The following is a 27948-nucleotide window of genomic DNA, read 5'->3' as shown; positions in this document are numbered from 1 at the left end:
AAGATTTACATTCATCGCAAAACAGTAGAGAAAGTATTCACAATTACAAGTTTTCTAAAGTAAATGCTCTCAGAAAAGTGAGGGGAAGGAGTCTTTTCCCTTTTTGCACCAGGGAAAATTAAATTTTCTTTTTCTTACTTCTAATTTGTATTCACCCTTACACCACTCATTTCACAAATAACATCACCATTAAGATTTACTAAATGCTCACTATATACCAGGTGGTCTCCATACAACTGCCTCAGTTAATCCTCTCAACAACCTAAAAGAGAGATATTGTTATTACTATCCCTACAGGGCCCACAAAGGTTAAGTGACTTGCCCACAAGACCACACGTGGAGTAAATGGCTGGGTTAGGATTCCAGACCAGGACTGGGCGATTCCAAACTCAGCGACTTTAGTCTCCAGGCTACGAGGCTGCCAGAGACACGGCTGAAACCCAGTAGTAGTTCTTACACGGTCCCATCCTTGACTAAGGGAAGGGTGAGGTGGGGTGGAGAGGAGATTGGGTTGGGGGTAGAAGGCTACCGCAAGCGCCATGGAACTCCCAAAATAACCCTGGCCCGAGGGCCAGGAATGAGATTAAGGACGGAACGCATGTCCTCCAAAAAGTGGCATTTTAGAATTTATACAGCACCTCAGCACGCTGCTAAACGTGGGCACACAACCTCCACGGCCCGATCACGCGCAGCGGGAACACGGTCTCTGAGCTCCGCCCCGTGCGTTGCGTCATCAGAGTCCCGCCACCTAATCCATTCTCTCGGTCTTCGTCTGCTCCGGTATTGCAACTGCCTCGATTGGTCGATCCTGGGCCAGCATGGCGGCGCCCATGTAACCCGGTCCGTGCCGCAAAGGGAACGGCGGCCGCGGCGCGGGCCCCGCGGGGGTTAGAGGTCACCATGCTGAGGGTCGCGTGGAAGACGCTGAGTTTGATTCGGACCCAGGCAGTTACCCAGGCCCTAGTACCCGGGCTGCGGGGCGGTGGGAGCGCCAGGTTTCCTTTCAACCAGTGGGGCCTGCAGCCTCGAAGTGAGGAGCTGAGAAATGGGACGGCGGGCGTCGGGAAACAGCGTTCGGCGGAGATAGGGAATAAGGAAGCACAGGAGTAGGGGAGAAGGAAGCACAGGAGTAGGGGAGATGTACAGCCGTCAGGATAAGGGGGAAAGGGCGGTGGTTGCGCAAGAGGTGAAACAAGATGTGAGAGACAAGGGGTAGGGAAGAAATGGGGCAGCGGTTAGGTTCAGAAGCGCATAGACCGTGGCCGACGGGCAATGCGAGGGGCACAGAAAGGAACTGAGGGTGGACTATTTAAGGAGATGGGCCTCAGCCCTCTCTTTTCTGCGTTAGGTCTCCTCCTCCAGGCCGCGCGCGGATATGTCATCGGGAAACCAGGTAGGAGTTCCTAAGGTGGGACTTGGGGAGGAAGAGAGACCTCCCGAAAGGCTGGGGTGGGTAAGGGGACCGATGTGGCGAGTGAGAGCCACTAGATGAGGTGAGCCAGAGGTCCTGAGCAAAAGACCCCATGTCCACCTTACACAAAGCCCTAGGCCTGCAGCCTGTATGGGGACAGAGGGGTGTGAAGGGCGGGAGCAGGAGCTTTCCAGGTGAATGAGTGAAAATGAGCTTGCCAGAGGGAGTGCATGGCTGGCACCACCCAGGCCTACCTAGAGTATGGCACTTTGTGTCTGCGCTTCTGAGATGCAGGATGTAATTTCCTATTGCAGCTCAGTATGCGTAGTAGTTAAGATCCTTCTTATTAGGTAAGTGATATGGGGCGAGGTACTTCCTCTCTCTGATTCTTATTTCTAAAATGAGTGTGAAAGTATCCATTTGCAAGGATTGTTAGGATTCAGCGATAATACATGAAAAGCATCCTTAACACTGTGCTCAATTAAATGTATTAACAGTATATATTAGAATTTATTATCTGGGGCCGGACACGGTGGCTTACGCCTGTAGTCCCAACACTTTGGGAGGCCAAGGTGGGCGGATCACTTGAGTTCAGGAGTTCGAGAGCAGCCTGGCCAACATGGTGAAACCTCGTCTCTACTAAAAATACAAAAAAAATTAGCCAGGTGTGGTAGTGCGCGCCTGTAATCCCAGCTACTCAGGAGGCCGAGGCAGGAGAATCACTTGAACCTGGGAGGTGGAGGTTGCAGTGAGCCGATTGTGCCACTGCACTCCAGCCTGGGTGACAGAGCGAGACTCCATCTCAAAAAAAAAAAAAAGAAAGAAATTATTGGCTGGGCATGGCCCCAACATTTTGGGAGGCCAAGGCTGGAGGATCACTTGAGGCCAGGAGTTCAAGACCAGCCTGGGCAACATAGCAAGACCCAGTCTCTACAAAAAATAAAAAAGTAGAATTTATTGCTATTGATATATTTTTAATATAATTCTTTTCTGCCTCCCTATCAGAACCAACTTGAGCTGTTACAGACAGAAGAGGCCCATTAATGTTATTTGCATAGCATGGTCTGACTGGAGAGGATAAGTCCATCTACCCTATGCCTCTTACTCATCTCCAAGGGATAGCAGGGGTGCACACACCAAGACTGAGGTTTTCCTGTGATCTCTACTTGGTGCTTACATTTCAGGCATCGTACAGCTAGCTGCCTTTCCTCAACCCCCTTAATTCATACACGCAGTCAGCCAGCAAGTGTTTGTTGAGTGCCTAGTCTAGGCTGAGCCATGGGCCAGACTATGGTGGATTCCAAGGGAGTCAAACTCTGTCCTGTCCACAGGAGGACCCATCCTAGTGGAGGATCTGAGAACTGTAGAGCCAGATAGGTGTGTGAAAGGTGCAGGCACAGTGTAGGGTCTTGGGAAAAGCCACCTACTCCCAGCATGAAATATCAAAGCAGGTGCCCACAGAGTTTGCAAAGGAGAAACTGAGCCCAGAGATATCCAGTGCTTTGCTTGAGAGCCTGGATGTCCCTTCTGGAGTTGGAGAGTGGGTGAGAAGAGCCAGGTCTGGGAGGGTGGGCAGCGAGAGTTGACTCTGGGTGTTTTCTATCCCCGTATTTACTTGACAGCCCAGCCTAGGCAGGATGATGACCCACCTCCTTCTACGCTGCTCAAAGACTACCAGAATGTCCCTGGAATTGAGAAGTAAGCAGGAAGAAACCTAGTAGAGGAGGCAGGGGGCCCTGGGAGGATTGTCGGGGAGTGGGGAAAGACAGTGGCTTTGAGACTTGGCTTGCTGTAGCTGAAGCTTGATCTAGAAGGAGGCAGGGGCCCAGGTGTCCAGGTGTGGTGAGGGCGGGTGGTCAGCAAGGCAGATGGCACTCATGGAGCTCGGCTACTTGGGGGTTTTTTTGTACTCTAGATGAACACCCTGTACCGCTAGATTCCAAGGAGCTAACATACTTCACAGGTCTTTGTAGAAATCTCTCATCTCTTGTTCCTCACAAAAGCTGTATGTCCCCATTTTATAGATTTTCAAGCTGCCCAGTGTCATACAGTTCTAAAGGGCAGAGCTAGAGTTTGAATCCAGGGAGGACTGACACCAAAGCCAGAGGCCCTCTGCTCAGCTCCTGTGCAGTGTGATGGGAGCTGGTCAGTCCCTCCCACTGTGCAATTTAACTTGAAATGTCTCAAAACAGATTGAACCATGTTGTAGCTAAAATGGAAATCCTCTCCTTGCCCTCCCTGTGATGAGACCGGAACAGTTGAGCTGACAGCCCCAGTTTCGATAGTTTTCAGCCCAGCAAGCCAGATCCACACTGACTTTTAATCCCTGGGAAATGGCTCCCCACCTCCAGGGAGATTCATTTGCTACCGAAGGAATTTTTCAATCATCTTTGCTTTTCAAACTAAAATGAAACTAGCATTGCTTTCCTCTCCTCTTCTCCCCCCATGTCTGTCTCATTGCTATGGTTTATCCACAGGGTTGATGATGTCGTGAAAAGACTCTTGTCTTTGGAAATGGCCAACAAGGTGAGCAGCCTCTGCCAAGCCTCAGCCTCCTGCAGTCTTCTCCTCTGGGTCTCCCTTCTACCCTGGTTAGCACCCCGCATCTCATGCTTCTCCAGTCACAGCACTTAGCCCACTGTCATTCTGCCTCCATTTGTCAATATCCCTAGACAGAGCATCTTCAGGGCAGGTACACTTTTGTTCCCCTACCATACCCCTAGCACCTGACAAACAGGTGCTCAGTGAATGAATGAATGAGCATAAATGAATGAGCAAGCTTTGGGGACATTCATGCAACAAGTCATTTCCTCTGTCAGTGGCTTTGGCTTTGGGCTCACCTGGATGTGGATAACCATGTGGTTGGTCAAGGCCACAGTGAGCAGAGTGAAGTCAGGCCCTGAGCCTTATGGCCCTAGTTGCTATAACTATAGCCAGGGCCCTTGGGGGGAGGAGGGCTAGTTCTTAGAGGATGGCAGACTCCACAGATTTTCTCTGTCTCTGTCTTCAACAGAAGGAGAAGCTAAAAATCAAGCAAGAACAGTTGATGAAGAAGATTGTTGCAAACCCGGAGGACACCAGATCCCTGGAGGCTCGAAGTTGGTCGGGGACCCTTGGGGAGTGGGGGTGTAGGGAAGCCTGCTAGCTGGGACCTGATCTAGGGCTCTTGTCTACAAGCACATGCACATGGGCTTGGGAAAGGGAGAGACATGAAGGACCTAGGGCAATGAAAATTGGACCCTGTATCCCAAGCTCTGATGCTGGAGTCAACGCCCAGTTGGACCTTGTACCACTGTGTGAGCTTGGGTAAGTCACCAGCCCTCTCTTGGAGCCCCTGCTTCCTCATCTGGAAATGGGGGAATAAGGGAGAGCAGAGCAGAGGTAATGTTACCCACCTCATGGCAGCATTGTGAGAGGCACCTAGGGGATGTAAACACACCTTGGAAACTAAAGCTCACAATGTGTGATGATAATAGTAAGACTAGGCCAGGCGCGGTGGCTCACGCCTGTAATCCCAGCACTTTGGGAGGCCAAGCAGGCGGATCATGAGGTCAGGAGATCAAGACCATCCTGGCTAACACGGTGAAACCCCGTCTCTACTAGCCCCTTTTGAAAAGATGAGTTTCAGCTTCCCTTGCCCTTCTAAAGCCGTGGGCTAGGGACCAGCTCGGCCGCAAAAGGCCTGCTTATCTTTCCTCACCTGTTTCTGCATTATCACTACTGAAATCCCCAGGTTGGCAGGAGCAAATGGCCTGGACTGGCAAGGTGGTCACTGGGGTCCTCTTGAAGCACAAGTTTTGATTCTTTTTTTTTTTTTGAAACCGGATCTCACTCTGTCACTCAGGCTGGAATGCAGTGGCGGGCGTGATCATGGCTCACTACAGCGCAACTTCTGGGGCTCCAGCAATTCTACCTCAGGCTCCCAAGTAGCTGGGACCAAAGGCATGCACAACCATGTCAAGCTAATTTTTGTGTTTTTGGTAGAGACAGGATTTCGTCATATTGCCCAGGCTGATCTCGAACTCCTGAGCTCAAGCAATTCACCTGCCTCAGCCTCCCAAAGTGCTGGAATTACAGGCATGAGCCACCACGCCCAGCCCACAGATGTCACTTCTGCCTTTCCATTATTACTCAGTTTTCTGAATGCCAGTTGCTTCTAGCATAGTGTCTGCTCTAGAGAACCCCTCAGGAACCAAGGCCCATCTTTCTGTGTTGTTCCACTCTACACCTAAGTTGCTGTGATGGAGCCATGTGGTCGGGGTCAGGGTTCCCACTTTACTTTCTCCAGTGCTCCCAGAACTCAATATGTACTGGGAAGGGCCTGCTGTCATGACAGCCTCTCTTTGGGGCCAGCTTCTGCTTTTGCCCCCATCTTTGCAGTACAGGGGGTAAATTAAGAGGATGCCTGAATGAAGGATATCCTGGGTTCTTGATAGACAAGTGGGAGCTGATAATTCTGAAAATTCATTAGTCAAAGCATGGAGATAAAGGTGGCAGCAGGAAGGGGAGAGGCAAGGAGTAGACCCATGACAGTTTTAGAATCTTATTTGTGCCAAAATACTTTACTGCATTGGCTTGGATTAGTACAATGTTGAATTGTTAACCATGATAGCACTGTATCCTAGTCTTAATTCCTGAATTGAATGGCTAGTCTTACCATTAAGAATGCTATTTGCGGCCAGGCACAGTGGCTCACACCACTTTGGGAGGCCGAGGCAGGTGGATCACTTGAGGTCAGGAGTTTGAGACCAGCCTGGCCAACATGGTGAAACCCTGTCTCTACTAAAAATAGAAAAATTAGCCATGTGTGGTGGCAGGCGCCTGTAATCCCAGCTGCTCTGGAGGCTGAGGCAAGAGAATCGCCTGAACCTGGGAGGCAGAGGTTGCAGTGAGCCGAGATTGCACCACTGCACTCCAGCCTGAGCAACAGAGCGAGACTCCATCTCAAAAAAAAGAATGCTATTTGCTATGATTTTTGGATGATATCTTTATAATATTAAGGGATGTCCCTTCGTTGGATTTTGCTTTTTAAAGGAAAGGTAATGTCTAAGACAAGCCTCTGAAATCTTGAAATTCAGAGTGATTTGGGATTTACAGAGCTGTACAGAGCATTGGTGATTGTTATTCCTTGAGTTCTTGAAACGTAAACCAGGCCTGGGCCCTTCCTTCCTTTGTGCCCAACTCTCATCCTCTGTGGTTTGTGGTTTCAGTTATTGCCTTGTCCGTCAAGATCCGCAGTTACGAAGAACACTTGGAGAAACATCGAAAGGTAAACTCTGGGCGTCATTCACAGTTAAACAGCAGCAGCCTGGGGGAAAGGGGTCTGGAGGGGAAGGGCTCTGGGTCCAGAGAAGGAGTCTTAGAAGCCATTGGGCTGTAGCACCAGAGTGCCCGCCCTTCAGCTCCCGTGGGAAAAATGCTTCCCTCCTGCCTCCAGAGGACTTGGAGCCTTACGAGGCCATGCTGAGTGTCAGCAGGGGTTAAGAACACAAAATTTAGAGCACGATCACTGTGTCTGGCACATGCTGAGTGCTCAGTAAATATTTGTTGAATGCATGAATGGAGTCAGATTGCCCTGGGTTCAAATCCAAGCTCTGCCACTTCCACTTAACTAGCTGTGTGATATTAGGGAAGTACAGGTCTCAGCCTCAGTTCTGTTTTCAATAAGATGGAGATCATACGAATACTTGCTCACAGGATTGCAAGGATTATGTGAAATAATAACAACAGCCAATGTGATGCATATAAAGTCTTTAGGCCCTGTGCTAAGTACTTCACATGCATCTTCTTATTTGACTCTCATGACTATCTTTCTTTCCCATCTTAATGAGGAATAATCTAGTCATGGAATGATTAAGTTATTCCTTAAAGCATACCACTGGGAAGTGATGTGCTGAGACCTTGAAACAAGGCAGTCTTGCTCCGAGACCCATATACTTTTTTTTTTTTTTTGAGACGGAGCCTTGCTCTGTCACCCAGGCTTGAGTGCAGAGGTGCGATCTCAGCTCACTGCAGGCTCTGCCTCCCAGGTTCAGGCAACTCTCCTGCCTCAGCCTCCTGAGTAGCTGGGACTACAGGCGCGTGCCACCACACCCGGCTAATTTTTTGTATTTTTAGTAGAGACAGGGTTTCACCGTGTTAGCCAAGATGGTCCCGATCTCCTGACCTCGTGATCTCCCCGCCTCGGCCTCCCAAAGTGCTGAGATTACAGGTGTGAGCCACCGTGGCCAGCCATATTCTTAACCATTATACCATATCTCAGCACAGTGTCTGGCACAGAGCTGCTGCAATTAGGCAAATGCTGTTATTTTTAATAAACACATGATTGTGAATACAGACTGGTCCAGCACCATGCCTGGCACCTCAGTGTTCCCTGGAGCCTGCTTCTTAAAGATCACAGTTTTGCTTATCTGAGGTGTGGAACAGCAGCTCTACTGCAGAGGTCCTTCACAGGGCAGCAGCCAGCTGTGGGTAGGCATTTCCAGGAAGAGCACAAGGCCTTCCCTTCTCTCTACCCCAGCTGACAATTTGCTAAGCTATGGAGAGTCTGAGTGGGTAATGTAGGAGAAAGAGCATGAGGTTTGAAATCAGACCAATAGATAGAGATTCAAGACCCTATCTCAGCACTCACAGTTCTAAAGACCTTTTGTGAATCAGATAACATCTTTAAACCTTTGTTTTCTCATCTGTAAAATGGGAATAACAGTGATAATACCTCCCTCAGAATTGCATTAATATTTGCATAAGATTACTGAGAAATTTCAGTGAAATGATAAAATGACCATTGTTTGTTACTGTGAACAACAGTAACACTTATATAATACTAAAAGTAATGAGAATCTCTTACAGGACAAAGCCCACAAACGCTATCTGCTGATGAGCATTGACCAGAGGAAAAAGATGCTCAAAAACCTCCGTAACACCAACTATGATGTCTTTGAGAAGATATGCAGGGAGCTGGGGATTGAGTACACCTTCCCCCCTCTGTATTACCGAAGAGCCCACCGCCGATTCGTGACCAAGAAGGCTCTGTGCATTCGGGTACAAGTCAGAATTGCTGCTTTGCTTGGCCCCACTCAGGGACTGGGATGGAGGAAGCAGAAGGGAGGGATCATCTGTTTCTGTTAGAGGCATGGAACTGGCCCCAGGCCCTGGAATGGATCCAGGGAGGTCACAGGCCACCAACCCCATGGAGAAAGGCTGGGGTTACCATCTGGGGGAGATAGTTCCCACTCCACTTTTTCCAAATCTGAAGTTTTGCACAGGATTACAAGGTCTTTTTCTGCCCCTTTTCACCCCCAGGTTTTCCAGGAGACTCAAAAGCTGAAGAAGCGAAGAAGAGCCTTAAAGGCTGCAGTAGCAGCCCAAAAACAAGCAAAGCGGAGGAACCCAGACAGCCCTGCCAAAGCCGGACCAGAGACACTCAAAGGCAGCCAATAAATTCTGTTCAATCATTTCTTTCCGTCTGGAAGAATGATAGGAGAGATGATGGGGCTCTTTTTGGCCTGAGGAGGAGGAGGCATTTATTTTTTCATTCAGCTCTGAGATCCCAGAGTTTTCTGAGGCAAAGTCCCTGCCTCACCCACCAGAGGACACACACTCATGACACGCCTCCCACACACTCATACAAACAAGTACCTGTCGTCCACGTGATATGTGTGTCAGTGGAGGCAAGACAGAGCACGTGACAGCACAGTGGAAGTGTGGCCGGCTGGGTGGGAAGAACTGCTGTAGGAGCTGCCTTCTGGACTGGGTCCTAAAGGATGAGTAGGAATTCACTATATAGAGACAGGAAGGGAAGGCCTCTTGGGCAGAAGGAATTGCAAGTACAAAGGCAAGGAAATCTAGGGAGGCATCCTGTATTCAGAGAACAGGGAGAATGAGAAATAAAGCTTGAAAGGTAAGCTGAAGCCGAGGTGTGAGAAGCTTTATATGCTAGGCTGAGAAGATTGTACACTGTCCACTAGGGAGTGGGGAGACAGTTCAAGTTTTAAAACTGAAGGAGTGATGGCAATTAACGGTCTGTGTTTTAGATAGTTAAGCAACAGCTGTGTGGATAGTAGATGGGAGGAGGAGAGATCAGAGCAGTGTACTGGGGCTGGGGGATATTGGTGTTCACATAGAGAATCTGATCAAAACTACAAGTCCTATCCCCAGGAAGCATATGCAAAGCATTGCTGATAAATTCTAGGGAGTTATGGATCCCCCTTCCCCATAAAGCCCATCCATTTACACCAAGTGAAGTGCCAACACTTTGAAGCCTAAGCATGCTTGGTATGTTTGAAGAACCCAAGGAAGACAATGTGTCTGAAACAGAACAAAGAATAGTAAGAAGACATAAGGTCAGAGGGGTAGGCAAATACCAGGTGATGTAGAGCTTTCTGGGTGTCAGCCTGCCATAAGAAAATACCACAGATTAGATGACTTCACAGGATTTTTATTGTGAGTTTGTTTTTTCACAGTTCCAGAGGCCGGGTATTCCAAGATCAGAGTACCAGCCAATTCAATTTCAGGTGAGGACTCTTCCTAGCTTGGAAAAGCCACCTTCTCAATGTCATTACATGGCCTTTCCCTTGGTCCATGCAGTGGGGAGAGCTCACTCTCTTACAAGGCCACTGATCCCATTTTGAGGGCCATACTCATGACCTTATCTAACCCTAGTTAACTCTGAGAAGCCCCATCTCTAAATACTGTAACATTGGAGTTAGGGCTTCAACATATGAATTTGGTCAGGGACACATTCAGCCCATAACACTGGAGAAATACGTTGGACTTCACTCTGGGAAGGGAAGCCACTGAGGAAAGCCAAAAAGGGAGAAAGGTGTGTTAAAGTGCTATCCAAAGAACAGTTGGAAGTTTAGATCTAAGACTCAGTAGAGAGGTCTAGACTAGAGAGGTTTGCGAGTTGTTGGGTGATTGAACCCATGGGTATAAGTGAAACTGCCCAGGGATGGAGTGTATAAGAAAAAAGGGCCATGTCTGGATGGGAAGGATGATCCCTGAGAGCTTAACCTAAGTCAGAAGGAGCAGCTGAGCTGGAGGAGAAGGTGAAGTAGGGGTAGAACAGAGCCTGGGTGTCTGCAGAAGCAGAAATGAGAGGCTCAGAACTGAAGATCCACTATTCAGATATCACTTCCAGGAATTGTAGGGAAGGCCTTTAATGAGCCAGGACTTCCAAGTGGCCACGGCTACTTGGAGGTAGTGTGTCAGAGGGCCAGGTGCTAACAGTTAAGGGGGCTAGCCAAGGGGAAGGAAAGAAAAAGGAACACATTTTAATGGATCAGGCCCTACTGCAAAGGCATTTGTGTGTTTTTCATTGGTTGGTTGGTTTGGCTGGTTGTTTTTTAGAGACAGGATCTTGCTCTGTTGCCCCAACTGGAGTGCAGTAGCCTGCTCATAGTTCACTAACTTCAAATTCTTGGGCTCAAGCAATCCTCTTGCCTCTGCCTCCTAAGTAGCTAGGACTATAGGTGTAAGCCACTGCGCTTAGCTAATTTTTTTATTTTTTGTAGAGAGGGTCTCACTACGTTGCCCAGGTTACCCAAACTCTTGGCCTCAAGCAATCCTTGGCCTCCCAAATGCCTTGGTTTCCCAGAGTGCTGGGATTACAGGCGCGAGCAATTGCATCCGGTCAAAAGGCATTGTTTTAACTGCTGCCTTAGGCACATTATCTAATACTCACAGCCACCTTTACTCTGCACATTGGCTAATTATCCTCATTTTAGCCATGAGAGATGAGAGAGTCATGAGAGAACTGAGACTCAGAGAGGTTAGGTAACTTGTCCAAATTCATATAGCTGGGAAGAGAAAGGTCTAGGATTCAAAGCTGGATCTGTCTTGACTCCAGAGCCTATGTCCTGTTCACTATACCACGCTGCTTAGGGACCAAGAGAAAGGTCTGAGAAGCTAAGGGAAGAGTCTACACTATAGCAAACTAAAATGCTTTTAGGAGCAAGGCAGGTAACAAAAATGCATGAAGGCCTAACATGAAGTAATGATGCTAAGGTGTTTATCACATTCCTATCCTAGTTGTATTCCCTTTCATTTATTTATTTTAAGTTTTTTGAGACAGTTTTTGCTCTGTCCCCCAGGCTGGAGTGCAGTGGTGCGATCTTGGCTCACTGCAACCTCCCCATCCCAGGTTCAAGTGATTCTCCTGCCTCAGCTCCGCAGTAGCTGGGATTACAGGTGTAGGCCACCACACCCAGTGAAGTAGAGACGGGGTTTCACCATGTTGGCCAGGCTGGTGTTGAACTCCTGTCTTGAACTCCTGACCTCAAGTGATCCGCCGGCCTTGGCCTCCCAAAGTGTAGGGATTACAGGCGTGAGCCACTGCGCCTGGCCTGTATTCCCTTTTAAAACAGAGCACAGAGCAGGCAAAATAAGCAAATTAAACAAAGCCCTGGGCTGCCAGCAATGGGATACTGTATAGTCCTGATGCTGAGATATCAGTTAAGGGAAGGACCAAAAAGTATTCATGGTGAAGCAGTTTCAGTGGGGTTCGGGGAACATAATACCAGTTGCAATGAGATGGGGAGTGAGGATGTTAAGGAAGTTCCAGTTGTGAGTGTCGTCAACTGGTTCAAAACACTTCACTGGGAAGGAAAGGAAGGAAAACAGACTAGCAGGGATATGAGATGGAAGGAGAATGTTAATATGGGAAGGACTTGAGCTCAGTTACGGCAGGGCAAGACTTTCCAGTGGTGTGGTTATGAGGAAAAGGCAGCCTGCTGATGAGTTCAACTGGACTGGGGGAGAGGAGGTGGCCAGGTGCAGGAGATGGCTCCAAAAAGGGAGTTGGCCGGGTATGGTGGCTCTCGCCTGAAATCCCAACAACTAAGGAGTCTGAGGTGGGAGAATCACTTGAGGCCAGGAGTTCTAGGCCGCAGTGAGCCACCAGGGTGCCACCGCATTCCAACCTTGGGCAACAAAGACCTCCATCTCTTTAAAAAAAAAAAAAAAAAAGGTAGTTGGAGCGTGTGGAGAGCCTGGAATGCCATGCCAAGGCATCTAGACTGTGATCTGGCAAAGAGTAGGAAACCACTGAAGGGATGTGTCATTTTGAAAGTGATGTTGGCCGGGTGCAGTGGCTCACGCCTGTAATCCCAACACTTTGGGAGGCCGAGGTGGGCAGATCACCTGAGGTCAGGAGTTCGAGACCAGCCTGGCCAACATGGTGAAACCCCATCTCTACTAAAAATACAAAATTAGCTAGGCATGGTGCCCTGGCCCACGCCTGTAATCCCAGCTTACTCAGGAGGCTGAGGCAGAAGAATCGCTTGAAACCAGGAGGCGGAGGTTGCAGTGAGCCGAGATGGTGCTATTGCACACCAGCCTGGGCGACAATAGTGAAACTCCGTCTCAAAAAAAAAAAAAGTGATGTCTTCTGACATTTAGCTTAGCAGCCAGTGCAGGGTAGAAGAGAGAAAAGAACAGTGATACAGAGGAACATAGCAATGCAGACAGAAAAACAAATGAAGGGATGAATGTAAGAAAGGTATTGGAGGAAAAAGCATAATATGATAACTGATAAAGACCCAGGGAAACAGATTTGGAAGCCAAGGCCCAAGTTTCAAGTTTGAGTAGCTGGAGGGAAAGGTAATTAGGTTTTGGAAGTACTGAAATTTACAGAAATGGTTGTTCATCAGAGTAAAAACATACAGCAGATGGCAAAAAGTAATCATGAGCTTAAGATGGAGGTGAAGAAGGGAGTCGCTGCCCTCAAAGAGAAATGGTTGGGGCCGGGCGTGAGAGCTCACGCCTGTAATTTCAGCAGTTTGGGAGGCCCAGGCGGGCAGATCACCTGAGATCAGGAGTTCCAGACCAGCCTGGCCAACATGGTGAAACCCCGTCTCTACTAAAAAATACAAAAATAAGCTGGGCATGGTGGCGGGCGCCTGTAATCCCAGATACTCGGGAGGCTGAGGCAGGAGAATCGCTTGAACCCTGAAGGCGAAAGTTGCAATGAGCCGAGATCGCACCACTGCACTCCAGCCTGGGCGACAAGGGCAAAATCCGTCTAAAAGAAAGAAAAGAGAAAAAAGGAAAGAAAAGAAAAAAAAAGAAATGGTTGGGAGGCCTTCAGAACAGCGTCGAGGGAACTTCCCAGAGCCCCCAGCGCGCATCCTCTGGGAGCTGGACACATGGGGACGGACGGGACTGGTTTGCTTCATGGAGTATGAAACCAGGAGGGGCTTCACTTCAAGTAAACTTTTGGGAGGCGATGCAAACGACTCAGGACTTCTGATCCTTCCCCCGTCTAAAAGAAAAGTCAGTTACCATTTTTGTTGAGTGCTTTCGGGGCCTTTCCATGATCTCACTGATTCCTCTCAGCCGCCCTGTGATGTGAGTGCCAGCTCCATGTTACCTAAGAGGAAACCCTGCCCGAAGTCACACAGCAAGAAATCACGAGCCGTGATTCCAACCCAGGTCCGTCTGACCCGAGCCTGCTCTAATGCCGTTCTGCCTGGGCTTTCCTCTTATAGGAACCTGAGGCCCCGCGCCAGCTGCCGGAGTCCCGAGCGCCGGGCTGGCTGTGTCGAGACCATCATCTCCAGCCCTGGCCCGGCCCTCGCCCTTCCGAGTGAGACCTAGTCTCAGAAGCACAGCTCCCCAGCCGCGGCCAACGCCGTGCCGGCATCTGGCACGGACCAATCCCCCCGGGACGGTTCACCACCCAGACCAATTAGCTCCCGTCCTCAGGGCACCTCCCACCAAACCGCCTTCTGATTGGCTCTCTTTTCTCGTCGCGGCGTTGCCCCAGCAACCAGACTATTGGGACGCTGCGGCCTGGCCTCCAGGCCGCTGGCTACCGAACCCCGGGGCTCTTCACCAGTCCAGCTCGTTTCCAGCACTATGTCGGTGCGGACGCTACCGCTGCTCTTCTTGAACTTGGGCGGGGAGATGCTTTACATCCTGGACCAACGGCTGCGGGCCCAGAACATCCCGGGAGACAAGGCCCGCAAAGGTGAGGCCCCCGGCCCGCTCAGCCAGACCCGCAGCCAGTAGCCTGGCCCTCTCATCATCGCCCTAACACCCACAGCCAGACCCGCACCCCTACACACTTCACTCTTATAACCAGGGACCTTTCTTACAAGCCACATCCATTTGGAGCCCCTCGGGAGTCAAATCCCCCAAAAGCTCTTTTCACAGCAGAGGAACTTAATACTCCCAATGGACACTAGGGTGCCTGATCTTCCTAATTTCCCCATCTCTTCAAATGGGAGAGGTGCTTTCCCAGTCTCTCTTGTCAATCAGTCCCTTTCAAATGTAGGAGTCCCAGCTGCCCACCATCTAGTATCATACCCCTTGCTAGTCCAAGCATCCTCTTTATCCCCAAGGAACAGGTTCTGATTCTTTTTTTTTGAGACGGAGTCTCGCTCTGTCGCCCAGGCTGGAGTGTGTGGCACGATCTCGGCTCACTGCAACCTCTGCCTCCTGGGTTCCAGCGATTCTCATGCCTCAGCCTCCCAAGTAGCTGGGATTACAGGCATGCACCACCACGCCCAGCTAATTTTTGTATTTTTAGTAGAGATGGGGTTTCAGGCCGGGCGCGGTGGCTCACGCTTGTAATCCCAGCACTTTGGGAGGCCGAGGCGGGCGGATCACGAGGTCAGGAGATCGAGACCACGGTGAAACCCCGTCTCTACTAAAAATACAAAAAATTAGCCGGGCGTGGTGGCGGGCGCCTGTAGTCCCAGCTACTTGGAGAGGCTGAGGCAGGAGAATGGCGTGAACCCGGGAGGCGGAGCTTGCAGTGAGCCGAGATTGCGCCACTGCACTCCAGCTTGGGTGACAGAGCGAGACTCCGTCTCAAAAAAAAAAAAGAGATGGGGTTTCACCGTGTTTCCCAGGCTGGTCTTGAATTCCTGGACTCAAATGATCTGCCCCCCTCGGAGTCCCAAAGTGCTGGGATTACAGCCGTGAGCCACCACGTCCAGCCCAGGTTCTGATTCTTCATTCCTTTATGGTAGTATCTTCCCACATAAGTTGGAGACTGGTCTTACTCATCTCAGAAGTATTTCTAGAAATTTGGTGTTCTAAAATAATATAGATAAATATGAAAAAATAAGAAAGTTATAAATCTCCTCACAAGTGTTGGAGGGGAATACAATTGTGAAAATAATTATATGAGAGCTTCGAAAATGCAAAATCTGGCTCCCATGGACACCACACTAATCCCCAGAAAAATGACAACTCAGAACATTCTGCCACTCTGTTCCTTTTCCTCTTTTCCTTCCTTCTCGGCAAACAACTTGCTTATACCAAATTTCGTAGGATTAAGTATGAAGGAAATATTATATTTCAAAGTAGAGGAGGAAAAGTTGAAAAGGCAATTGACATGGCCGCCAATTAAAACATTCTCTCCATTAAGCTTTGTATGCTCAATTGATGTTCAACATACATATTCAGATGCTAAGCATACATATTCAGATATTAACTATTGTGTGTGTGTGACTGAGTGCAAGTCCATGCATAGAGAGCTAAAAATAACTCCCTATAACATACCCGCTCCATTCATTCTGCACATTGCCGCCAGTGAGCTTTCTAAAACGCGTATCTGTCCATACTTGCCCCTGCCTAAAACCCTTTGTCAGCTTTCCACTGCCGTCTGGGTTAAGACCAAGTCCTTGCATAGGCCATTTCAGAGCCCTTCCTGATCTGATCTCTGTCTTCCTCTGCAGTCCCTTCTTCCACCACTGCCTGCCTCCTGTTTCCCAATAATACCAAACTGCTCATAGATCTCCGCTTAAACCATGTTTGTTCGTATTTCTGTGCTAGTAATTCCCATCCTACATTCTTCCCCTTCGATCCTGCATTATTCGGCTTAAGAATCATCTCCTTCAGGAATCCTCCCCATATGCAGAAAGGGCCTGTGCATGCTCTCATAGCACCCTGTGCTCCCATAGCACCCCATGCCTGCTCCTCGCTACCTTATCACTGGCCATACTATACTGAAATGGTCTGTGTATATGTCTATCTCCCGCTTGATTGTCTTATTCATCTTTGTACTCCAGCACCTAGCATAATTCCTAGACCAGAATAAATTAGTGATCAAAAAATGTTTTTTGAACTGCTTATCTAAATTGGCAGTTTTATATAGCATTGTCATTTTTCCTTTGAGAGGGTTCTGTTTTCCTTGGTGCCTGTGTGATCTGATTTCATTCAGGCTAGTGGCACCAATGAGGTGACATGCTGGAGTCCTCACACTGGTAGGTAGTCTGCATCTTGGAAGATAGTGTAAATTAGCAATTAAGAACCTACTCTCTGGAGTCTGGGTCCCAATTCCAGCTTTACCGTTTAACTAATTGCATGACCTTCGGATGTAACCTCTATAAACCTGTTTCTCCATAAAATGGTAATAATATATATACCTTAAAGCAAAGTTGTAAGGATTGAATGAAATAATGTATTTATTATGTTTAACACAATGAGTAATAGGTATCTTTCAAGAGGAGGTCTGGGCAAGGCCCTTGGAATACTAGGGGACAGCTTTACCTTTAGGAGTTATAGCCTTTATTCTAGTTTTGCTAAATATGGTTTTAGGGAGTTTCAGCCATCTTTAGTAATTTACATTCGCACACTCATTCATTCCACAGATTTTGACTGAGTGTCAAACACTATGTGAGATACCGTATGGAGCCTGATGCAGCCCTTCTGGACATTCACTGGAGGTAGGGCTATTGATCAGTCCACTCCAGTAACTGATTCTAGTGACAGCAATCAACAATAAAACAATGAAAAATCAAGCACTTACTTTGTACCAAGGGCTCCTGTTAAACACCTGAATCCTCCCAACTATTGTAACACATAGGTAATATTACTATCCCCATTTTACAGATGGAGACACTAAGACTAATTTGCCCAGAGTTACATGGCTGGTAAGAGGAAAGGTAAAGCATTTGAGCCCAAGGCATCAGGCTCCAAAGCTCATACTCAGCCAATGTCCCCTTAACCACTATACTCTGCTGCCATACTTTGGGGACTATATCAGAATCTTTGTGGGGGTTGGTAGGTCAGGAGGAGAGGGAGGAGTTTGAAAAATATATATCCAATATACCCACTGATTTTATCAAAGAAATGACAAGGTAGTTGGCTGTTGGAGATTTGTAGAAGATAGAGTGAGAAAAGAGGGTAGAGAGCACAGGATTCAAAGGGCTGAGAAACGCTCATGTCTTCCACCTATTCCACCATTTAAAGTTGGTGTGGCTGCAGGAGCAGGAGCCCCTGTAACAGATCCCTGTACATAGGAGCCTATAAAACACTAGACTTGGTAAACTAGTCCTCTTCAAAGCTTTGAGTGGAAATCATATTTCTTCTAGATGTTTTCATTATCTTATACGACTAATTGGTCTCCTGGAAGCCATCCCTGTTCCCACAAGGCCAAGGCAGATGTTGCAGCTTCACCCACAACGCAGCCTCTAGTTTAGCATTCAACAGAAAGGAAGTGCTCTCTCTATGGGGCAACTATCGAGTGTTGCATATTGAATGTCGTCTCCTGTTTTAAGCAATGGCAAGAATAATAAAAGCTACCTTTGCCTCTTAAAAATATTTATAAATAAGACCTTATTATATTTTGCTTACATTCCTCATTTTACAGGAGAGGAAATGAGGCATGCGGCCACAAAGTGATTTTTCCAAGACATGCCAATCACAGTGTAGCACGAGCAACCAAAGGGCAGTGAGACTCTGGTTTTATTTTTCTAGTTCCAGTTTAACGACTAGCTCTGAATAGCCTTGGGCCTGCCCCCCACTCAAAATAGAACTAAAGTGGAGTTGTCACAAATAAGTAATTTGGAGAAATAATAGAAAAAGAGGGTGTTTCTCTTCCCTGGATTCTCAGGAGGAAAGGAGTGGGGGAGCACACAGCATTACAGAGACCCCTGCTGGCATTCAGCCTGCCTGCCTTCGGGAGCATCTGCCAGTTCCATTTTATCAGCGAGAGTCACTGTCCTTCAGAGATGACCCCCTTGCAGCACCACTATTCCCCAAACACACCTGCAAGGGGATTAAAACTCCACCTCCTTGAATTCCCACAGGTCTATCACACTAGACCACCAGTTAAATAAATGCTGCAGGGGCCGGGCGCGGTGGCTCACGCCTGTATTCCCAGCATTTTGGGACCCCGAGGTGGGTGGATCACCTGAGGTCAGGAGTTCGAGACCAGCCTGGCCAACATGGTGAAAACCCATCTCTACAAAAAATACAAAAATTACCGGGTCGTGGTGGCGGGCACCTGTAATCCCAGCGACTCAGGAGGCTGAGGCAGGAGAATCGCTTGAACCAGGGAGGCAGAGGTTGCAGTGAGCTGAGATCGCGCCACTGCATTCCAGCCTGGGCGACAAAGCAAGTCTCCCTCTCAAAATAAACAAATAAAAAATAAATGCCACAGAAAGATAGATGTGGACATTGTGCCAAAAACAAAAAAATATCTGCCAAACTCTTGGTGCTGCTCTCCCAATATTTTCTTTTCAAAAGCCCATGACTCTTGGTGAGGGAAGATGGTGAATTTTTCCCAGAGAAGTGTGATCTTGCAATGGAAACCCTTTGCAGCCAGTTAGGACACGGCGCTGGGCATGCTTTCAGACTGCTCTCTTGGGAGCCGTTGGTATTATGTATTGAAGCCATGTGTATACTTTGATTATAACTTCAGGAATCACCCCTAGTACCACAATCTAGTGGCAAATGTTTCCAAAAGAAACTATTAATTACAAAATGGTTTTGGGTTTTTTGTTTGTTTTTGTTTTTTGAGACAGAGTGTTGCTCTGTCGCCGAGGCTGGAGTACAGTGGCACAATCTCCACTCACTGCAACCTTCACCTCCTGGGTTCAAGCAATCCTCCTGCTTCAGCCTCCCAAGTAGCTGGGACTATAGGTGTGCACCACCGAACCCGGCTAATTTTTGTATTTTTTGCAGAGATGAGGTTTCACTATGTTGGCCAGGCTGGTCTCGAACTCCTGACCTCAGGTGATCCGCCCACCTTGGCCTCCCAAAGTTCTGGGATTACAGGCATAAGCCACTGTGCATGGCCAAAATGTTTTTAAAATACAGATGTGTATAGAACTTTTTTATCTAGGGGTGGTTCTTCTAGATTGAAATCTCCACCAAAAGTTAAGGAAAGGAAAAAAGTCATCTTCCATCCTTTATGGGTGGTGTCTAATGTCCCTCAGTAGAGGAAACAGAACTCGAAGGGAAGCCAGCTAAGCATTTGGTGTGTGTTATGCTTTATCCCCACAATAGGCCTGTGAGGTAGGTGCTATTATGATCCCTATTTTATAAATAAAACTGAGGTTAAACAAGTTGCTTGAAGTTTATATAGCCAGTAAGTAGAGCCAGGTTTCAACCCATAGAGTCTTGATTCTCACCGATTTCTCTAGCTAACTGCATTTTTCCTTATTTGGTCTCCTCTTGGGATCTCCCCAACTGCCTTTGTCCTCAGAAGCTTTCTTCATAGTGGTCCCATCATTATTCCCTTCTTTTTACATGGAAATGATGCATCTATATATATAAAAAGTAAAACAGAAACAAATGCTGACATTTTCCTTTTAATTCACATTTCAAGTTTTCTAATTTGAGCAGTTCCATCTGTCCTCTAGAAAGGGAAATCTTACATTAATAAAAAAAAAAAAAGAAAGAAAACTCAGATTGTACACAAAGAAACTCTTTCCTCTGCCTGTTGCTCATGGAGGCTAGCATCTTTAAAAGCCTACTACTGAATGATATGTATTCTTGTAGCATTAGAGAGCGGGGCTTCTCGGGCCTTTCAAGATGAACCACAGGATAGCTAATCCTCCTCAGTTTACTCTCTTCTTAGGCCAGTCTCTGTAAGACATAGCATTTCCTGAGCTTTTTTGAAATATGTTGTTTATCCATCATCCTTTTAAAGGTTTCAGATAGAAGGCAGTATGCTCACATTAGACATTAAATGCCAACGTGAAAAGTAAAGTTTCATAGATAAGATCATTGGAATTGGTATGTTTAAAGACTCCTTGAAAATCATGTTCTTGCTTCATGAACTGGTGTTTTCTTTTTGTATGCTTCATGTAGATGAATGGACAGAGGTGGACAGAAAACGAGGTATGCTATCTCTGGGCTGCATGTGTTCAATATGCATCCACAGGTTCACTCAGGCCTTTATCAGCAGGGCTTAAAGTGGGTTTCACTTGAAACATTTCAAAGTCAAAGTAAGAAAACAGGCATGAGTTTGTCTTTAGCTGAGATATTGGCTGTACATTTGAATCTTTTACTTAAGAGGAATAAATACAGCATGTAAGATGAAAACTAAGCAAACTCTGACCAAAAAGCCACACTGTACCTGAGGGATCTGTCTCCTTTTCTCAGTTCCAAGCTTTGCTTGGGACAGCTGGGGCAACAGCCATACTTTGGGGTATGTCATCCTATTTGGTAGTCCTTAAAACAACTTTGTTAAAGTGTCATGTTACCAAAGAATTGTGCTTCAACATGAGTGACCCTCCCTGAGCCATTCTCCTAAGCTCACAGAGCAACCGAGAAAAATTGAAGCATGTAACTGCATGGCTGCCAGGACTGTGGGCAGAAGGCATGACATCATGCATGCAGTGTGGCCTCATCATGCGAAAGCTTCAGTTTTTCCCCTTACCTACTGCAAGCAGGAAACCTGAAAAAGTTATCAACTCCTCAGAATAAAACCTTAGACTTTCCCAGCCTTTAAATAAATCTCAGGTACCTCCTGTCATTTGACATTTGGGTGTGGTGTGTGCCTATCATCAGCCATCCTCCTCAATATTTTAAATGCTCTCACCACACCAACTATGCTGAGAAGATAACCTATATAATATTTAAGAGGCCAGGTGCAGTGGCTCATGCCTGTAATCCCAGCACTTTGGGAATCTGAGGCAGGAGGATCACTTGAGGTCAGGAGTTCGAGGCCAGCCTGGCCAACATGGTGAAACCCTGTCTCTACTAAAAATACAAAACCTAGCTGGGCATGGTGGCGGGCACTTATAATCCCAGCTACTTGGGAGACTGAGGCAGGAGAATCGCTTGAACCTGGGAGGCAGAGGTTGCAGTGAGCCGAGATCATGCCACTGCACTCTAGCCTGGGCGACAGAGCGAGACTCCACTTCAAAAATAATAATAATAATATTTAAAAGCACAGGCATTAAATCAAACAGACTTAATTCTAATTTCAGCTCCATCACCAGCTGTGTGACCTTGGACTTTAAACTCTCCGATTCAGTTTTCCTCCTTAATAGAATGAGGATAATATAAAACAATAAGTGGTCTGGCAGGAAAAAGAATGAGGATAATAATTCAGAGTTGTCTTGGAGTTTAAATGAGATAATGCATATAAAGTTCTAAGCCCAGTGCCTGGGACACAGAAAGGATTCAAACATGGTAACTATTCAGGAGGGTTTCCTAGCCTCTCTCTAAATTCTTGGCTCCAAATTTCATATTCCCATAAACAAGTCAATTTAGAGCAGAGGTAATTGGTAAAAACTTGATTGCTTTCATCAAGATAATTATTTCATCCGACCAGGCTCAAAAGAAAGCCCAATTGAAGTACTTGGTACACTTTATTACATTTCACAACCATCCTTTAACACTTCTCCTTGAGCAATTTTTGACCCATCCCTCCCTTGATGCATGGCAGAATTTCAGGTATGAAATGTGGATTTTGAGAGCTTTTCATATACATAATTGAATCATTGAAATTTATTTTAACATAAGTGTTCAAAAATAATGAACAGAAACTGGCTTCATAATCTGAACCCAAGACTAGAAGCTTGCTATGTTGAGAACCCAATTACCAACTTTCTGAAACTCCTATGAAAAATCCCTTCCCTCCCCTGCCTTAGCCTCTTCCTGTTTTGTTTTTTTGTTGTTGTTGTTTTTTGAGACAGAGTTTCGCTGTTGTTGCCCAGGCTGGAGTGCAATGGAGCGATCCTAGCTCGCTACAACCTCCGCCTCCCAGGTTCAAGCAATTCTCCTGCCTCAGCCTCCTGAGTAGCTAGGATTACAGGCATGAGCCACCACGCCCGGCTAATTTTATATTTTTAGTAGAGATAGGGTTTCTCCATGTTGGTCAGGCTGGTCTTGAACTCCCAGCCTCAGGTGATCCACCCACCTCGGCCTCCCAAAGTGCTGGGATTACAGGCATGAGCCACTGCGCCCGGCCCCCACTTAGCCTCTTCCTGATGAAATCTGGTTCCTAGTATTTTCTGGCCTCGTGAAAATTATGCAGAACTCATTTGCATGCCAAAAACCAACACTTAGACTAATGGGCAGGTCTGATTAAAATTATTTCTTCAGGGATGTTAGGATGAAGGGAAAAAATAAAAAATAAATTTTTTTAAAAAAACTATTTCTCAGGTTTAACTTAAAGATGATGTGCTGCTTCTCTAGGGCCAGTATAACATCTCCTTCCTCTTTGTGCCTGTGGTGTTTATTTCAGTTTCTGGTACCTAATAGGTTTGCCTCAACCAAGGGCTGAGTGAAGCAAATTGTAAGACAGAAACATATTAACGTGTGCCTCCATCTTATTTCCAAAGAATGAAACAAGAAGAGGGAGCCCTAAGTGTCCTGGCCTAACCATTAAACTGCCATTTCCTCTTTGGGGGCATTTGTACTCACTGCTCTGCCCACAAGGACAGACCCTGCCGTCCTCTTCCCCGCAGGTGAACTGTCTGCAGGGTCTTGCGCCAGGAGCCGTGGTGCTCCAGAGCTTCTTCACTTCCCACGGGGAAAGACTTCATTTTGCTTTTCACTTTGCCCGAGTAGCTAACAATCACCTTGGGGTATTCTTTCGTCCAGAACTGATTTATCTGGGTCTAAGCTATTTTCCTAGCTCCTAATAAGGGCTCAGAGACCCCAGAGAAATGACTCAGCACCTAGGTGAATAGTAGCCCTTTGTAAGCATTAACCTAACCAGAGTTGATGTGATGCTTTAACTTGAATTCTTCTTTGGCACTCCTCCTCCCTGGCTTACGTAAGCCTGTGGAAAATTCTTCATATTCTCTCTTTTGAGGACTTATGTGTGGCTTTTCAGCTGTGCCTTTTTCCTTGCAAATGCTGCATTTTATGTAGGCTATGGTAAGAAAAAGGTTAGAAAACCCAGTTTATTGCAGGTTCTTTCTTGTTTCAGTCCAAGGGAAGTGGTCAGGCATGAGGCAAACCTGACAGAGTTCTATGTCTCTCCAAGCTGTCCACGGTGGGGAAATGTTAGGGCACATCAAGGGCAAGCTGGGATGGTTTGAAATTGTCAGATGTCAGGGACACCCTGTGTTGGTAATGGATTTGGTTCTCCCTTACTGAGTAATAGGATCAAGTCTAGAGTAAAATCTAAAGGTCAAGTGTGAGTTTAGCATTTCTGTATGGAGCCACAGTCAGTTCATTTGTGTCACTGGGGGTGTGTGTGTTGGGGATGTATCCCCTCTCCCCTCTCTCTGTAGCTCTTCCATTTAAGATTTAAGTACAACCAGCCCTCAGTTCCCCCTTCCCCCATAAAATGTGTTGAAATGCTTTAAAATGCTGGCCTGAGCCCTCCGGGTACTTCTGTCAATTACTTATAGGTAGAGAGTGCCTAAAATAATCACTTCACTGCTCTACCTTGCCTCTGCTCTAAAGAGACATGGCCACAGGCAATCATCTGGAGTGTCCTTTGTGTTCAGCAAAAGAAGGAGGAATTTCTATATTTCAATAATAACCACTCATGTTTAATAAGTGATTTTGTATAATTATTTTAAGTAACCCAGTTTTCTTTCAAATTTGAATTTCTATAAGTGTATGTTCTCAGTATCCACACACATATGCTCACATTTAGGCCAGGATAACTGGTTTAATTAAGGATAATCTATGTTCAACCATATTTCTTCCTATTTCTCATACTTGAGGGTTTTCCTGGCCCTTAACTAGTGATATTTCATTCAGTAGTGCAACATATCTAGATGAATGAAGACCTAAAACTATAGACACTTTGGTTTGTACACTTCTTTCTCACCAGAGGGAAATTTTCCATTTGAACAGCAGTGTGAGATATAGCACTACACTGTAGTATCAAGATTATAGATCAAATGTGGAATTAAGGCATTCAAAAATGGTGCTATTCAAAGTACATGTCTTGTAGTAACATTACAAGTGTTTTAATCTCTAACCAATGGGTAGACTTGTCTATTTTCAGGAGGTGTTATTAAGAGTCAATTACCATTGTTGGTCCCATTTTTATAATATTTAATTTTAAGTAAAAATGTTTAGATTTGCTTTTAAAAATTATAGGAATTTTTATTTTTATTTTATTTTTTAGACAGGATCTTCTTCTGTTGCCTAGGCTGGAGTACAGTGGCACAATCAGAACTCACTGCAGCATTGAATTCCTGGGCTCAAGTGATCCTCCTGCCTCAGCTTCCAGGCCCGCCACCACACCCAGCTAATTGCTTTCAATTTTTTGTAGAGACAGGGTCTAACTATGTTGCCCAGGCTGGTCTCAAACTCCTGTCCTCAAGTGATCCTCCAGCCTTGGCCTCCCAAAGCGCTGGGATTATAGGCATGAGCCACCACACCCAGCCAGTAATCTTTTTTAAAGAAAGAAGAAATATTCCCCTTATCATCAAGTGAGATAATATTTATATAAGGAGTTTATAATCTCTGAAGCACAACACATTAGTGCCTTGTCTTCATTTATGTCTGCCCTGAAATGGTGTCATAAAGCGCTTTCAGAGCCCTGCTTTCTACCGGGACACCTGTGTGGTCCCCTCAGGGAGCTGATCTCACCAAGCATATAGCATCCCAATTCTGTACTGTACACGCTCAGCTCCTGTACCTGTACACACAGAGCATTTCAGGATAGGCTTGCTTCAGTACTTTGCTCAGCTGTGTTCTCTCTTGTCTCTGCAGTTCTGAATGACATCATCTCCACCATGTTCAATAGAAAGTTTATGGAGGAATTGTTCAAGCCTCAAGAGCTCTACTCCAAGAAGGCCCTGAGGACTGTCTATGAGCGCCTGGCTCATGCCTCCATTATGAAACTGAACCAGGCCAGCATGGATAAGGTGAGCAGACAGCTGCCTTTGTCATCTTGGTTGCATTTTTTTGTACCTTTTGTGGATGATCATAGACTGGAGTCACATGAGATGATGTATGCAATGGTTCCTTGCAAGAAACAGGCATGTGTAAATACTAGTAGTTGTTGAGTTTCAGAGTGGGAAAGACCTCAGAAATCATCCACAACAACCCCTCTATTGTTTATGTCATTCCACCTGCCCAAAGAGAGTGCTGGGTTTTATTTGTTTGATTTGTTTTGGGTGTTTTTTTGTTTTTGAGATGGGGTCTCACTCTGTTGTCCAGGCTGGAGTGCAGTGGTACAATCATAGCTCATTGCGGCCTTGATCTCCCAAGCTCAAGCGATTCTCCTGCCTCAGACTCCCAAGTAGCTGGGACTATAAGCACATGCCATCACACTGGCTAATTTTTTTTTTTTTTTTTTTTTTTTTTTGAGATGGAGTTTCGCTCTTGTTGCCCAGGCTGGAGTGCAATGGCGCGATCTCGGCTCACCACAACCTCCGCCTCCCGGGTTCAAGCGATTCTCCTGCCTCAGCCTCTCAAGTAGCTGGGATTACAGGCATGTGCCACCAAGCCCAGCTAATTTTGTATTTTTAGTAGAGACAGGTTTCCTCCATGTTGGTCAGGCTGGTTGCAAACTCCCAACCTCAGGTGATCCACCCGCCTTGGCCTCCCAAAGTGCTGGGATTACAGGCGTGAGCCACCGTGCCTGGCCACACTGGCTAATTTTTAAATTTTTGTAGAAATGGGGTCTCACTTTGTTGCCGAGGCTGGTCTCGAACTCCCGGGCTCAAGCAATCCTCCTGCCTCAGTCTCCCAAAGTGCTAGGATTACAGGTGTGGGCCAGTGCACCCAGACAAGAGTGCTGGCTTTCATGCCCATATTTATGAACCCCAGGAATACATGCCTTAACACAATAAAAGCACTCAACCCTGACCGGGCATGGTGTCAGGAGTTCGAGACCAGTCTGGCCAACATGGTGAAACCCCATCTCTACTAAAATTACAAAAATTAGCTGGGTGTGGTGGCACACACCTGTAATCCCAGCTACTCAGGAGGCTGAGGCAGGAGAATCACTTGAACCCGGGAGGCAGAGGTTGCAGTGAGATGAGATCACACCACTACACCCCAGCCTGGGCAACACAGTAGGACTTCATCTCAAAAATAAATAAGTAAAATAAATAAAAAAATTTTAAAAAGCACTCAACCCTAAAACTTTAATTCTGCTTCATTCTTCACAAATCTCAGCTCTGCAATGTAGAAACCAGATATTTTTTAGAGCAAGTTCAAAAACAGTCTTTACTCATAATGTGAACTTATCTGTTTCTTTGGGAAACAAAGTATTGGGATGCTGTGATTTTTTAAATAATAATTCCTTCAAGAATATATCTACCTCTGAATAATAATGATAATAATAATAATAATAATAATTCCACATAAATAAATGGCAGAGGACAGACAAGTCCGTTTAGAAGAATTCCAAATGATTTATATAGATACTCTGTCTTCAGGGAGGGAGAGTGTAACTCCTCCTCCCTAGGTGTGGGCTGTACTTCAAAGAGTACAGTAGGGAAAGGAGGGAAGAAATAATTAGCTTTACAGCAGAGAAACTTGATAAACTACCCCAACCGGATGGTCAAGGTAACATCAACAGTGATGAGTCATGTTGCCAGTATGTACCCTGACATGATGTGATGAAAATGGAACTTCACCTCTGTGGTCTTCCTCCCTGAAACTCCAAACCCCAGGCTGACCATAAGAAAAACATCACACAAATACTGTTTGTTGGTCATGCTTACAAAATACCTGACCAGTATTCAAAACTGTCAAGGTCACCAAAGTCAAGGAGAGTCAGAGAAACTGTCACAGCCAAGAGGAGCCCAAGGACACAGGACAGCGGAATAGAATGTGGTGTCCTGGATGGGATTTCAGAACAGAAATAGGATGTCGGGGAAACTAATGAAATCTTTAAAGTTGGTCTTTAGTTAATGTAAAATATAATAATAATTCCTTTACAACTTCCCCCACCATGTGAAAGAGGACTACCAGGCACAGTGTCTTGCAGCTCTAATATCAGTGCTTTGAGATTGAGGCCAGGAGTTCAACACCAGCTTGGGCAACACAGCAAGACCAAATCTCTACAAAAAAATTTTAAAAGGCCAGGTGTAATGGCGTATGCCTGTAATCCCAGCACTTTGGGAGGCCAAGGCAGGAGGATCGCTTGAGCCCAGGAGTTCAAGACCAGGCTTGGCAACATAGCAAGACCCTGTCTCTAAAAAAATAGAGAGAGAGGGCCGGGTTCGGTGGCTCACGCCTGTAATCCCAGCACTTTGGGAGGCTGAGGCGGGTGGATCACGTCCTGACAACATGGTGAATCCGTTCTACTAAAATACAAAAAAAAAAAAAACGGGCGCCTGTAGTCCCAGCTACTCGGGAGGCTGAGGCAAGAGAATGGCGTGAACCTGGGAGGCGGAGCTTGCAGTGAGCCAAGATCACGCCAC

General features: G+C 46.5%; 2 protein-coding genes across 6 annotated transcripts in view; both read left to right on the top strand.

The window, feature by feature from the left end:
* The first annotated feature begins 791 nt into the window (after positions 1–791).
* MRPS15 (mitochondrial ribosomal protein S15) lies at positions 792–8869 on the top strand. Of its 2 annotated transcripts, none has more exons than XM_032160270.2 (8): positions 792–1030; positions 1349–1393; positions 3034–3109; positions 3889–3937; positions 4425–4509; positions 6622–6680; positions 8261–8452; positions 8714–8869. In XM_032160270.2, exons 1-8 carry the CDS (start codon positions 901–903, stop codon positions 8849–8851), a joined length of 774 nt encoding a protein of 257 aa, XP_032016161.1. In that variant the 5' UTR covers positions 792–900; the 3' UTR covers positions 8852–8869. The 2 variants fall into 2 exon arrangements, with proteins under 2 accessions (XP_032016161.1, XP_058299178.1); XM_058443195.1 differs by having other exon boundaries at positions 809–1030; positions 3034–3111; positions 3879–3937.
* A 5310-nt stretch (positions 8870–14179) lies between these two features.
* OSCP1 (organic solute carrier partner 1) overlaps positions 14180–27948 on the top strand; it is a 32406-nt gene continuing 18637 nt past the window's right edge. For 2 of the 4 annotated variants that reach the window (XM_032160268.2, XM_058443193.1), the window contains exons 1-3: positions 14180–14378; positions 20459–20488; positions 25283–25437. In XM_032160268.2, the coding sequence (XP_032016159.1) occupies positions 14267–14378; positions 20459–20488; positions 25283–25437 (297 nt within the window). In that variant the 5' untranslated portion in view covers positions 14180–14266. The remainder of the gene's footprint in view (positions 14379–20458; positions 20489–25282; positions 25438–27948) is intronic. The other 2 variants (XM_032160269.2, XM_058443194.1) reach the window with 1 other exon arrangement.

This window comes from Hylobates moloch, unplaced genomic scaffold (genome assembly GCF_009828535.3).
Source record: "Hylobates moloch isolate HMO894 unplaced genomic scaffold, HMol_V3 SCAFFOLD_8, whole genome shotgun sequence".
Classification (NCBI taxonomy): domain Eukaryota; kingdom Metazoa; phylum Chordata; class Mammalia; order Primates; family Hylobatidae; genus Hylobates; species Hylobates moloch.
This window is presented reverse-complemented; position numbering and strand designations above follow the sequence as displayed.